This window comes from Phaenicophaeus curvirostris, chromosome 17 (genome assembly GCF_032191515.1).
Source record: "Phaenicophaeus curvirostris isolate KB17595 chromosome 17, BPBGC_Pcur_1.0, whole genome shotgun sequence".
NCBI classification, from domain to species: Eukaryota; Metazoa; Chordata; class Aves; order Cuculiformes; family Cuculidae; genus Phaenicophaeus; species Phaenicophaeus curvirostris.
The window spans coordinates 3,839,205-3,853,299 of NC_091408.1; the positions used below are offsets into that span (position 1 = coordinate 3,839,205).

A 14,095-nucleotide genomic window follows, 5' to 3' on the forward strand; every position below is an offset into this window, starting at 1 on the left:
TTTAAAGCAGTATTACAACATGTTAACAGCATAACATGCTATTCCCACCTTCCTGCATACAACAAACTGGGAAACCCACTCAAGGTATGCTTTCCAACTTGTAAATGGAAAGGTGAGCATCCTGGGCTCCTTCTAGCCCCTTCACAATTAAGAAAAAGCACAAACCATCCCCATTCATAGTATTGGATATACATGCCTCTTTGTAATCTTACTGTTGCCTGAGATGGAGTCTGTGAAGACTAGATAGTGCTTCCAGGCCCATAAAATAGCTAAATTAAAAATAAGCAAACATAATACTGAATGCACAAATGCATATGCTGGGTAACAGGTGAGATTTAGTAGACTAGTTACCCTCTGGAGTGCATTACAGCTCAAACTACTTACAAATAACAGGCCTAGAAAATAAATATATACTTTTTTCTTCTCCTTACTCTGACAATTCCAGCTGGTGCAATTGCAACATTAGACTGAGACGTGGCTGGCGTCAAAATCCCCTCTCTTTTTAAAGGTGCTGGAGTTACAATCACAGCTCTGGACTGTCCCTGAAAGGCAGCTGAAGAACACAATCGAGTTAGAATAGTTAATGAGGAAAAAAAACAAAACCAAAAAGCTGGAGACTATTTTGTATGAAGTAACTTGTCATTGAACAGAGGAATGGATTAATGGACATCTAGTTGGTACTATTTAATTGCAACACAAAATGCCACCAGTTTTCTGATCATCTCAATCCAATTAATCCACTACAAAGGACTCCAACACACCAGTTATTTCTGAGGCTTCTAGCATCCCTGACACTCTTTCAGGGTGAATTTAGACAGGTACCTAGCAAACCAAGGAGCTGCGAGGTGTCTTCATTTTACCAGAGCTGGGTGTGACACAGAAGGAGGATCATCTTCACCCGTCCTCTCACATCCATACTTCTGGGATCTCAGGCTTCTGCTGCTGACCCAGCAAGGGCCAATGACAGAAACCATCTGAAGGATGTATATTCAATACTTAACGCTTTCTTGTATATATTTTAAACTCTCTTCCTTATACTTCACTCTACTAGCTTCTTTCACTATTTGGTTTTACAACTGCTTTACATGACACACAAGCACAGGACAACCAAATGTGATTGGGAATCAGCACAGAGAATAGGCTAAAGAACCAAAAGGTCTGTGGTGCTGGACAGCTAGACATAATTGTGAACAGCAGCAATTCTCTCCAGATGGGAAGCAAAACCAAACTTCCTCAGTTTCATCCTAGCCTGTACTGGCTTCAACTCTGCTTTGCACTAATAACGCAACAATAGCTCAGTCACTGCCAACTTATTCCTCTGCAGTTTGGCATCTGGATATTGAAGAACACACACAGCAGAACAGGGAGACAGTGCAGGTTGTCTAATGTCCTCTCCATACTGTGCCATCTGTGACTAACAACCGTATTTTGAATCAACTAAAGCTTCCGTATAGCCTTTATTAGAAAAGGCCTTGTGGATTGCACAGCCCTCGTGTCAGCCCTTGTGTGGGTATAGCTGACAGAGAGCACAAGGAGTCCATTCTTTGTCTGAACATTCCACATATAAAACTGGAATCGCAACCCTTCCACTGTTCACCAATGTTCAGCCAGAGCTGGGGCATCTCTATTGAGCTACATTGCCTACTCTCACCAGTGCATTAATGCTGCTGCACAGGCTTGGTATTTCTGACCTCCATATTTGGGTAACTAACAATCAGCACATATTATGATCCCCTTTTGCACGTTTCCATCCTACACATGCATCTTTTGCAGACTTTCTTCTCAAAACCAGAACATTTGTCCTGAAGTGGTGATAGCAGAGGTCTTTCCCATGTGAAATCTTCCACCTGATGAGACAATCTGTGCAGACTTTTGAGTCCTTTTATCAGTGGGCAGGAAATGTTGAACATCCCTTTCTAACGCAGGTTATAATGCAATTTGCTTTATAGTCTCGAGACGATTTGTTGGTCCTGAACACAAATGACAGGCATAAATGCCTCAGTTACAAGTACTGACATTTATTCTATTGCCAAAAATAAAGCTCCAGTCTTTATGTAAAGACTGGGATTTGACCTCTGAGCTTGGTGTCCCAGCAGTTTAAGAGACTGTGATTCCTGAACACATACCATTACCAGGAATAAAAAACAGCAAGAGTTTTTAAACCGAGATGAGGTACAAAGTCGTTTGTTGCACTGGCCTAGAAGTAACTGATGAAGCGTTGGGAAAGTGACAAATGGAGTGAGGAACAACCTGGGAAGCACTAAGAAAGCTAAGAGCAAGAGCTTTCTAAATGGAGTTGCCTACAACACTTTACTAGGTGAGAAATGCATGTCTTGTTCGCTGAAGGTACATGGACTCTTGCTTTACAATGTACTGTAGACAGAAACATTGCTATTAACATCCTAATGCTATTAATTATGGACCAGCTTGTTACCAGTGACACGTAGAATTAGATCCTCAGGTCTGTTCTCCTCCTGAAAAGTGATTTTGTTTTTTTGGTGGGTAACCACAACGTCAGACACACCTACTCCTTAATAAAGCCTGTTTAACAATACTCCTCCAGGCAGGGTTTTTCTTGCATTATTGTTGCACATTTCAAGTGGCTGAAGTCACCTGGCCCCCAGCCAGCACAAGTTTAATACTGCGTGCAATAATTCCAAGAAAAAGTGTACTGCCTGTCCTGCCCTAGCCTCGAGCTTTCCCACAAGAACCACCACAAGCAAAACTCTCCCTTCTCACACTTGCTATTCTTAGCTCTGTACAGCGCCAGTGGCTCCAAATTACACCCAGTGTGGAGGTCCCAGCACATCAGTTCAGCACTCACACTCTGAACTGAAAACCACACGCTCCTGATCGCATCTCAAGAGTCTGCAGATTGCTTGGGACAAAAGATCTCCAGCTCCCTCTGCCTGTCCACAGCCCTTCCCCACTGGAAGGGCTGATTCTCAGCACTCTGCAATTCTGTGGTTGAATGCTCTAAAAGGCAGAATTAGCAGAACAGCATTAAGCATCAAACCCAGGGTTTCTATGGGGCAGGAGCATGGAGTTCTAGTCAGCCCCTGTGCTGATGCATCCACACAGTCCCGCACAAGTTTTACAAGGAGATAGTCCCTTTTGTAGGTCAGCTTTTCACAATCGCAACCAAACCGATTCCAATCCTCACAGCAGTCCAGAGCATCCCATTGAAGAGTGTATTTTCACTTAGCATGCAAACCTGCTAGCCCCACCGAGAAAAGAAAACCAGCACCCCATCAGTGCGTCTCACCTGGAGTGATGAAGGCATTCTTTAGCAATAAGGACACTGTTTCAGGCTTCGGAGCAGGCACTCTTTTTTGTGACTGTTTGGGCCTTGTCCCAGCACTGGCCAGAGGAACAGCTTTGGGCAGTGCAAATGTCAGCTGGGACTGCAGCTGGGGCCGCGGCTGCCCCTGCAGGACAGTAGTCTGGAAAGCCAGGTTACAAGGCACTCCTGCACCTGGCTGCTGCGTTGCCAGGACAAGGTTCTGGCTTTGGCTGAAGGTGGTAGCAGGGGCATTTTGGGTCAAGGTAGCGGAAGCTGTGTGGGTGATAACTGTAGATTCACAGAGGCCAAACTTCTGGGTTTCCGGTGCTGCAAACGCAGTTGGTGGAGAGCTTAAGCTAGAATTCAGAGGCACTGCAGGCAACGGGGACTGGTGCTGTTGTGTCGCAGGTTGAAGCAGTGACAAGGGCGTCTGAAACACTGGCACAAAAGTCTGTGGCCCGCTGAGAGACGAGTCAGGAGTGAAGTCTGCTGGCTGGATGAAAGATCCCTCGCTTCTGATGTTGGAACACTGGTCAGTGCCAACATCAGGAATGACAGGAGCAGGTACTGGGGAAGCGATCAGTTCGTCGCCGATGTTCCCTGCTGGAAGTGTGTTGGGCAGTGAATCTGACGGCAGGACAGGAGACTGACCAAAAGGAAAAATATTACAGATTGAGACATGACATTGAAATTCTTGTCTGAGCTCCTTCCGAGAAGGATATGGCTCATGAGATTCTTCATAGCACATAAGTGCCTGTGATGAGGCTGCTTTAAACACTGAGAATCTCTTACCTGGGGAGGATTGCTGTTGCCGCTGTCTGTTGTAGCTGAGCTGACAGCAGACACAGAAGGGAAATAACTATTGGAACGACTGGGCGTAAATAAATCTGAAATATGAAAAGCCACTTATCAATTTTCTACTTTTCATATTCAAGGTAAAGTATTGCTAGATACCAAAATTCACAGGAATATCAATATTATTTAGCAAATAATGAAAACACAAGACTTCTGCTTCATATAACTGCTGCTGACTGAGCAATGAATTGCTGTCTTCTAAAGGAAATGATCTCTTCAGGGCAAACCTTCAACTTTCATGCAAGCTTTGACAATGAGACAACACAAAAATTGGTTCACGGTTAAAGGTTCACCTACACAGATAGCCAAGAGCTGATTCTCAGTGCAGTGCCACAAAAGTCAGTTATCTGATGCAGACTGCATGCAGGCCCAGCAAACAGACTTTTGACTCCCATGAAGATCCATAACCATCAAAATCATCAGTAGTAGTCTTAAGTAATTTTTGAGAGTACCAGGAAATGTTCCAAGGCAAACAAAGTGTTAAATCACTTAATCACCAGGAAGTGTTAAAAGGGAAAACCTTAAGTGATTCTGTGAGTTGTCCTGTCTGTACCTGATGTTCTACCTCTAATTACTCAATGACTTAAGGTCTAAATGCTACTCTTTTGAAAACAAATTAACAACCAGTTTCAAATCTTGAATAAACAATCCTAAAGTGACTCTCAAATCCAGGTAATTAAAGGACTGGGTCACAGTAACAAGGGAGTCTACCCACATACACATCTGTCTGAAATAAACACAGAAAATGCACCAAGTGCTCTTCACTTTTCACTCAAATCTCTTGCCTTCTAAAGAGAGCAGATATCTGTGATATTTAATCGTCTGTAAAAATCTAGGTCATAAATCATCGCTATTTTAAATAAATTAATTTTATAAATATATGATTCTTACCCTGAAAAGGCTCAAAAGTATCCATAAAATCAAAATTTGGCTGGAGAGGTATAAGCCCTGGTTGAATCATGTCAGCGTTTCCCAAGTGTGCTGCAAAATCCAGAAGACAGATTAGATTAGCTTCACATCACTCGCACAGTAAGAGCAGTAGGAATATAGCTTCTGGCTCCAATACCAGCACACGTTGCACAGCCAAGCTCAGCTAGAATGTTTACAGAAAAACTGCTGCTGAAATGAACTAGGCATCTGCTTTTCTTCAGAACCACAGCACAGTTCTGAAATCAAAACCATAGGGGAATGAAATTTCCAACTAGAAAAATGGACAAGGTGAAACCTGAAGGCTCCAACTAACAGCTGAGGATTACGTCCTGCTTCTAAAACTCCTGTCCTGACCCTGCTGCACAATAGATAAATATGCTGGGAAGCACAACCTGAATCGCCACAGCTCTGAGCATGGTATTCTAAAATAAAGCATTACCCATTTAATTTTGCCACAAGTACACTTTATGCAAACCACAGCAGCTCTGGAGTTGCTCAAAGAGCTTAGACATCCATGCAGCAAGGATAATGCATAGTGGACATCCGCTGTCCCGTTAGACAGTGACAGCCTTCAGTTAGGGGGAGCACTTGACACAACAGTGTTGCACTTGGACTGTTTTTACACGAGTCGAGACTTGCACTTGTTCTAAGGGTCATATCCAAAGAAAAATATTAGGCATTCCCTTAGAAATACACAGACACGTGCTTTGAGATAAATAACGCTTTCACCGCTGATAAAGATAAATACTGCTCATTACTGATTTATTCAGAGCAATATTAGAGGACAAGGGTAGGAGCAGCACATAAGAAGCTAAGACAGAAATGGATGAGTAACTGGGATTCCATTACCTTTAAGGCATAAAACAGCTACATATCTGTATTAGCAAAGTCAGATAAACTACTTAGGCAAGACTAGAAGAGCAGCAAAGCAACAAACCAGAGTTCTCTAAGAGGTTCCCACTGCAACACAGCTAACAGTCAACACATACCTATGTCCCTGGAATTTGGCCAGGAAACCAGCTGATGTGAAGACAGTGTGGAGAACAGCGTGTCGGTGAACTCGGACATGAGCATATCTGCATCCAGGAGGCTGCCTTCCTCCATAGGGACAGGAGTTTCTCTGCCATACCTTCTTTTTTGCCAGAGAACCATATCATCATCCTGCCAAAGGAAAGCAAGAAAAGTCAGGCTGCTTACAGAACACTAGAGCAGTCTGGTGCAGATATATAAAAGCAGTCTTCATTTGTCACATTTTTAGAGAAAGAAGCTCCTTTAGGAGCCATACAAACGGACTGAAACAGACCAGTGCTACTTCCGATACACCAACAACTTTAGCTCACTGATTTGAGCAACAACAGAAAACTTCAATGGAACACCATGACACTCTGGGAAAGGTTTTTGCCCCAAACCCAAATGTTGACTAGAAGGACGTAAACCAAAATAACTTTCTAGTTTCATTGATTATACGCGTATTTTTTTCACCTACAGTTTAACAATCCCTTGGCTTGAATAACAATTTAAAAATAACACACACAGCAAAAACTCAAAGCAAATAACTCCTATCTTGAAGTGTATCTGAATCTCTCAAATGGTGTTAAGTGCAGGATCCTGACACATTAGTTTCCCATGTTGTGGGCAGCAGGAAGATCCACAACAAGCAGCACACACAACTCCACAGATCCAGTTACACAAGCAAGGCAGTAGTGCCAGTTATGACTCAGTAATAAGACAAAATGCACCAGCCTTCAAAGAGATTGATCTTTCCGGGCACCAATACCGATTCTCATTTCTTCTTCATCACTTAAGATTCAATCTCTCCTTCATCCAATTTAAACCACAAATCTTACACTACTCTCTAAGGCACAGAAACACTACTGTCTAACCTTAATTAAGGCTTAAGCAAGATGCTCATCTTGAGATTCTAATCAATGCAAGCTACTGCACGTTACAGCTTTATCACTGCAGCTTCTACAAGCATAAGTGCTGCTACTTATCAGTGGTATTACCTACCCTGACCAAACTTGAAAGATCTTCATCTTTATGCTTCTGTAACTGCAAAAGGAGAACAAAACAGATATTCAAGTCACAATAGATCCTGTTTATGCCAGTAGAAGACATGATTTTGCAAAAATTTTAAGGCCAAATCATGCACAATTAGTCTCTGCACAATAATTTTTAGTTAAATAGGACTAATCAGATGAGTATGTCTGCACTAGCGTATAATCCATTTTAAGTATTCTTGCATGCTAGCAAAAGCAACATCGAAACTCAAAAAGCAACAACATGCTGATCAAGTTCAAGTAAGCTACTGTGTAAACAAACAGACCCTTTTCTTGAAGTATGTTCTCCACTTGTGGTATTCTCTGATGACTATTTCAATTCTTCGTTTCCAGTATCTCCCCTCTGTTGCAATGGCCTGAGAACACAAACACATACCATGAATTACACGGAATCACGTAATGGCTGAATGTTCAAAAAATTTCCAAGCAAATATTCAGGCATAAAAAATGCAAAAGAAAGCAGGCTAATTCTGTTTGAGCTCATGTATCAGCACTCCACACTGCCCAGAGTTCAGCTATCAGAGCCAATCTGACAGTACTAACTTCATCCTTCCCACAATACACAAACAAGAGATGATGTCTGGCTGCGCTATCAGTAACTCCCAGGCTAGCTCAACCATAACCAAAGGTTAAAAAATGGCAAAAAATCCTTTAAAATGAATTTACTAAAATATAACGTATAAAGCATACAATGTCCTGTTTTGCCAAAATCAGGCAAAGAATTGCTATGCTGCTCTCATATCCAGTGGACTAGAAAATCTTGTTAATAACTCTACAGCTTATTAGTCTGTTCCTCACGTTTTACATACCTCTGGACGACGATGTTCATCGACATCGACAGAGCCGTCCAGAGGAGTCACAAAATGGCACACCGGATTCTTGCGCTTCTCCAGGTCTGAAACAAGAAAGAAAATACGAGTGTTCAGCACGTGCAGACTCTACTCTGTCAGTTCTGTGACAAGATGTGAAAAGAAAAATCTAGCCATGGTTCCTTCCAGACAACCAACACGAAGAAATGGAGATCGCGGACTGTGCCTGCACTGCTCAGTGCAGCCTCTGTGTGGACATCTCTAAGAATGCCCTAATCCAATCCAATCCATCTGTCCCTTTAGCAGACTTCTGAACTTTTCACTAGACAGTAACTTCAATTGTCTTGCTTCTTACACGTGTCTCTTGAAAAATACTTTATAGCAAGCAACACAGCAGAGCACGATACTTACACTGCATGTACCATGCCCTCCAGATGGCGTTATTGAGACGGATTTTATCTCTCCACTGAAGTTTCAAGCCTTTAAAATTTTTCCATTTGGGTGAAACCAGCTTTCCACTGAAACAAAACAGACAATAAATCATCCTGGTTTCAGCTTTTCTCTTCCCACTCCTTTCAAGACAAAGCATCTCCCTAAAAGTGCCAAATTATCAACAGAAAAAAAGTACAACAAGCCATGGTTGGTAACTTTTGCCCCACGCTGTCCATGGCTTCCTGATCGAGGTGCCAAGGATGAGTGCAGTTTTCAAGAGTCCTTTGTGTTCTCATCTGCCTACTAACAACTGTCATAACTGGTCTCACAAGTATATTCATCAGGACTCAAATTCATTTCACCCACACTTTGATCCTTGCCAGCATCCCACCTTTTCAAACGTCAACCTATAAGCTTCCATCAATTGAGAATGAGATTGCTCAAAATGAAGCCCAAAACTTTGTCTAGAGGTTTTTGCGTGTTTGGCCATAAATAGTTTTGGCTTGGATTTTGTCGAGGAGCTGGATGAAGTTAACACAAGTTCATTTCTACAGTTCCATTCTATTTTCCAGGCTGGTAACACTGGAAAGGAAGAACGAAATGCTAGTTCTGGCCAAAGAAGAAAAATCATCTGCCAATTCTACAACGCTGGTAACCACAGCTGGGCACACAGGATCACTGAGACCAGGAACAGCAAGTCTTCTCCAAGGAAAGGGAAGGTTGGAAAGAGAAACTTCTCCCAAGTGACAGGGGACTGGACAAGAGGCAACGGCCTCAAGCTCCGCCAGGGAAGATTTAGGCTGGACATTAGGAAAAAATTCTTCACAGAAAAGGTCATTGGGCCCTGGAATAGGCTGCCCAGGGAGGTGGTTGAGTCACCTTCCCTGGAGGTATTCAAGGCACGGGTGGACGAGGTGCTAAGGGGCATGATTTAGTGTTTGTTAGGAATGGTTGGACTCGATGATCCGGTGGGTCTCTTCCAACCTGGTTATTCTATGATTCTATGAAACAGCTTACGGATAAACAATCATGAGAGGTGGAATTGAGAGGGAAGGAAGAAAGGAGAAGCAACAGGTACTCCAGTAAACACTGTATAAACACAAATTGCTCAGTCCTTAAAGCACACCTTTATGAATCATTAATCCATACTACTGAAAGAGAAGAGGAAGTACGAAATATTCATAATGTATCATAGTTCAAGCCATGGATTAAAGTATAGACATCGTGCCTATCACAGGTTCTCCCTCCCACGTTTTATGGTTTGTCATACATCTTCCTAGTTTACGTCTTCCTATGCTGCTTGTGCATCTTTGCCTCTAGGGATATGGACCAGCAACACAAACTGCAATCAACAGGGCAACACAGGCAAAGGCAACAGGTTCATCTTGAAACATTATGACCATCAGGTCAAGAGGTTAAGGTCTTCTGTAGTGAGGAGCCCGCAACTGAGTAACACCGGCAACATCACCTCTAAACACTCAGGAAAGATCAAATTGTGCTACTATTTCTAAGTAACTATACTGGCTCCCTCTAAGGCAAGGAGATTTGCTGGAGCAAGAGACTTCGCTGAGTGGAAGTAACAGTAAACCATGTGAACTGTTAGCAAGGAACAGGAAAAACAATTGATGTATTTGTGTTATTCTCTGTAGCTAGGCTCTCAGACACTTCATACAACCACACTTTCTGTGCTCAATGAAATCTAGGAAAGCCTTCCTGGATTCTATTTATTTATTCATTTCTTTTTGCTAGAGTGCCCATATGCCCCTCTTGGAAATACATCTTCTCTAAAAACCCACTTCTGAGTTACGAAAGTCTTTCAGTTTACAGAAAGATCTACAAATCAAGTATTTTATCTCTGTTATCCAGCTGCTATAGGTAAGGACAGACTGTGGATCTCCACACGTTTGATATTTTCCCCATCTTCCCTACAAGCTCTCATCACCTTCACAGTGTACACTGCACAGCAAGCTCTGCCACAAAAGCGCAGCATTTTAGTTCCTTCTAAATCCAGATTAAAGCACATAATTTCCTGTTTCTCCTACGTACATCAACAGTGTGGTGACAAGAGAGCAACTTGCTGATGCATCACCAACACTGATGAAATGCCCACACGCCTTTGACCAAGAAATCTGTCAGTTTAAATGTTCATCTCTTCATAACTCACTGCGACCAGTTTGCCAAAGCAACAAAACTCTAATAATCTTCCCTCAGAATAACAAGAACAAATGCTTTTCTACAAAAAACCTGGAAGGAACCATAATTAATCCTTGTACACTCCTTGGGTCTTCAATGAGCCAATTAAAACTGGAATTAAAATACACAGTTTAAAACATTTTCTACTACATTCTTACAAAATCTTAAACAAAAGTAGTGCATCAAAAGAAGGAAGTGATTAAGAACCTATTCTTAAAATAATTATTATTTTTAGTTCCCATGGGAGCAAAGCACAAGCCCAGCTTGAGGTCATAAGTGAAACAACTTCAGCCTCAGTAGAGAGGAGTCAGCGTGAAGCTGACAACAATAGACACTATTCCAAATTCCAAAGTGAGTGGAAAGTCAGTTATATTGAACGCTGACTGAGAGCAGCTGCCTAACTGAAACTCATCTTCAGACTTTAGAGCAGGGGGAAAACAAACAAAAAAACAGAGCCCCACTGCCTGCTGCTCCTGCCAGCTCCCTGCTCCTACGACCACAACTCCTACAAGGAACGCAGAGCAACCTGCCATCCAACGCACATCACAATGTACCTGTGAACATAGAATGTCAGTGCACACATGGTCCTTGCTCTCTCTACAACGGCTGCTGCAACTCTGCTGGTTCCAAAGAGGGGAGGAGGAGAGCGTCCCAAGGACCAAACCCTCCATGGTACAGGCCAGGACAGCTGCACCCACCCCAGCCTCTGGCATGACCAGCGGGATGTTGGTGCTGCATGGAGAGGTGCACACAGGGAACTGGGCTCTCAGTTGCATTCTGCAGAGGTTGTTGTTGCCAGAAGCACAGCCCGTGCTACCCAGGACGTGCCAGCTCATGTAAGCAATGCTGGAGGAATATGTGATTTTCCTATCCTCATCACTACCAAACATAAATCAAATCAAGGTGGCTGAAAAATCATGTGGTGGATAATGCGCAACACATTCCAGGAGCTCAGTTCAGTCTCCCATGTAGAAATCTCCACCTCCTGAGGCCAAATGTCCTCAGGTGATTTGATCACAACAAACCAACCAGGAAAGCTTCGGCTGAACAGCCAACAGTGCTGGAATTCCCTCGGACACAGTAACACCAAGATGCTTTGGAGGAGCATTTTCAGAAGAGAAGCTGTGACTTCCATATGCTGTAGCTTTCACCTATGAACCCTAGATATGCCAAAAAAGGCTGGAGATCCTCCCCAAGTTTTTTTGACATAATTTTTCCCAGCTCAGGAATTACCTCAGGTAACCAAGATCCACGCAGGCAGGCAGATAACGCAGCACTGGTCTGTCAGTGTAACACAACTCTCTCCATTTTTTTGAATTCCACTGAAAGCAGCTGTGTTTTAAAAACAATTACAAACCTTCAAGCATCACAAGATACACAGCAAAGTACAAGATACGGGTGGCCATTGTGATAGCGTGACCCAATTCTCTACAATACATTTCATTTTTAAACCTTCTTCAATAAACTGAAATGTAATTAGGGAGAAGAGGTGAATTTGACACGTTATAAATATTGATGGTAAATGTCCTGGCATTTTAATGCAAAGTTTTTTCCTCTGAGAACCTCATAAGTTTCCTCTATGTTAATGGCACCCAGAATAAAGCATTTCAGGCACACACAAGCAAAAAGTCCCTATGGATGATTCCTCCCTTCTCATCTCCAAAGATGTGTTTTTTAAAGACTCTATGTTAAAGGGTTGCCTTCCACTAGTGATGAGCAATGAACAGCACTATCAAGTGTTTGGTTGACAAATACGGCATAGAGGAGCAGTTAATGAATGGTCTTACAGGATATTTTAGTGACGCTTTTGACCCAGCAGGCACAAAGCAAACAGTCAACCTTCTTCCTTCACAGGTACTGGGCACATGATACACCACTCACAGCTGTTAGCGTCACTTCAAATTTAAACCAGTAGCTCTCTAGAACACTGAAAAAACATTCACTACGCTCAATGGCAAAACTCCTGACGACATCTGTAGAAGCACAATCAAGCTCTGATACAAGATGACTCATAACAGAAGAATCCTCTGTTCTCCTCCCTTAAATCAGGGGATTTTAAGATGAACTTTGGTCAGCATTAAACCACGTGACACAACCACCCTTTGGATTTGGACAGAAATGGACATTCTATGATTTGTCTGCAGGCAAACCCAGTAGCTTGGGGTATTTTTCATTACTAACTAGCATTAAGAAACACCAGCATTTTAAGAAACAAAGAGCACTTAAGGGGTTGAGCAGGAGAGTTTTCAATGTGAAGATAGATTCCACCCAAACAAGACAATCTCAGATGCTGGTCTAGCCAGCTTATTTAACCTCCACTTAATAGGCAATTTGAATACATATTGATTAAATGGAAACTATATAGTGTAGTATGGTAGAACTTACACAGCTCAGGTGCTTTATTAAGCTGTTTCTGATCCAATTTGCAGTTCCCCATATTTTATCTATCTCAGAAACAGTCAAAACTCTACCACAGCATTTTGCTCCAAATCCTTTTCTAGAAGAAGACAATAGAGAAGATTTTGCTGTAAATGCCAGTCTGAAAGATTCCCTTCCCCCATTCAGAATGAAATTAAGTTCGTTCTACACACCACGACACGTAAATGTTGCTGGGCATGGAATTTCAGCTGGAGAGCCGTCTTGTGATTGTAGTTAAATAAATGATGCACAACATAAGAGGTCTTTAAGATACCCTGTGAGGGAAGAAATGCATGATCTCTTGCTTAGAAATAAGGAAGCACTGAGACTGAACTATATACCCATCGCTATGACAGCACTAGAAGTGCTTCACAGATTATTTTTTTGACATCTCACTGTACTCTGCATGTAAAACTCTCATTTCCACCCTCTCATCTTTCACTTGGTTTGGTATGTAGGGAGAAGTTGGCTCTCTAGTTCTCCGTTGCACTCAGATAGCACCTGGCCTAGATCTATCGCACACGGAATTTAAACATAAACCTCTGAGCCCTGCAGCTCAGATGCCACAGGCCTGACCCTGCTGCCCAAATATATCCTCTGAGGAAACACAGCAAAGATACGTTGAAAAGCAGATACTGCAGACCCGCAGCAATCGCTTCTCATACCAACCACAGAGCTCTTGTGCACTGTAATTGTGAGCAAATTGTTTTGTTTTCAAATCTGAATTTTGTAAATGCAGCTTACAGGAAGAAGCTACAGACACATATTGCATTTTCCTGCTTGGTTAACAGATTCCCACTGCCCCTGTGCTAAAACGCCTCTTTTTTGCCTTGTTAACTCCTGCCTCAAGTCCCACACCCCCTGTGCCTTTTTCCCTCCTTGATTCCTTCCTGCATATGATCATGATCATACACTCTTTTGAGGGAGACTAAGATTTTTCCTTTTATTGCAGGTGATAATAATGAAGCTCTTAATTTAAGCAACTAAAAAAAAATCTGATTTGATATTTCAGTAGCTAAATAGACAAGCTTTCCCAGCAACACAGAAAATTATCTCTTTGGCTTCTTTCCAGCATTTTTTTTTGAAGGCGTGGTTTTAGTTTGTTTTTTAATCTG

At 42.4% G+C, this 14,095-nt stretch overlaps 1 protein-coding gene across 5 annotated transcripts in view; it reads right to left on the reverse strand.

Moving 5' to 3' along the window:
* The window catches only part of MLXIP (MLX interacting protein), a 47,584-nt gene that overhangs the window by 15,083 nt on the left and 18,406 nt on the right, over positions 1–14,095 (reverse strand). For 4 of the 5 annotated variants that reach the window (XR_011338671.1, XR_011338670.1, XR_011338669.1 and 1 more), the window contains exons 2-10: positions 8,349–8,455; positions 7,938–8,023; positions 7,395–7,484; positions 7,079–7,120; positions 6,058–6,229; positions 5,030–5,119; positions 4,076–4,170; positions 3,266–3,929; positions 432–553 (exon numbers count right to left, since the gene is read on the reverse strand). Coding sequence is in view for 2 of the 5 variants with exons in the window: in XM_069871217.1 (XP_069727318.1) it covers positions 432–553; positions 3,266–3,929; positions 4,076–4,170; positions 5,030–5,119; positions 6,058–6,229; positions 7,079–7,120; positions 7,395–7,484; positions 7,938–8,023; positions 8,349–8,455 (1,468 nt within the window). In the remaining 3 variants the exon portion in view is untranslated. The remainder of the gene's footprint in view (positions 1–431; positions 554–3,265; positions 3,930–4,075; positions 4,171–5,029; positions 5,120–6,057; positions 6,230–7,078; positions 7,121–7,394; positions 7,485–7,937; positions 8,024–8,348; positions 8,456–14,095) is intronic. The other variant, XM_069871218.1, reaches the window with a different exon arrangement.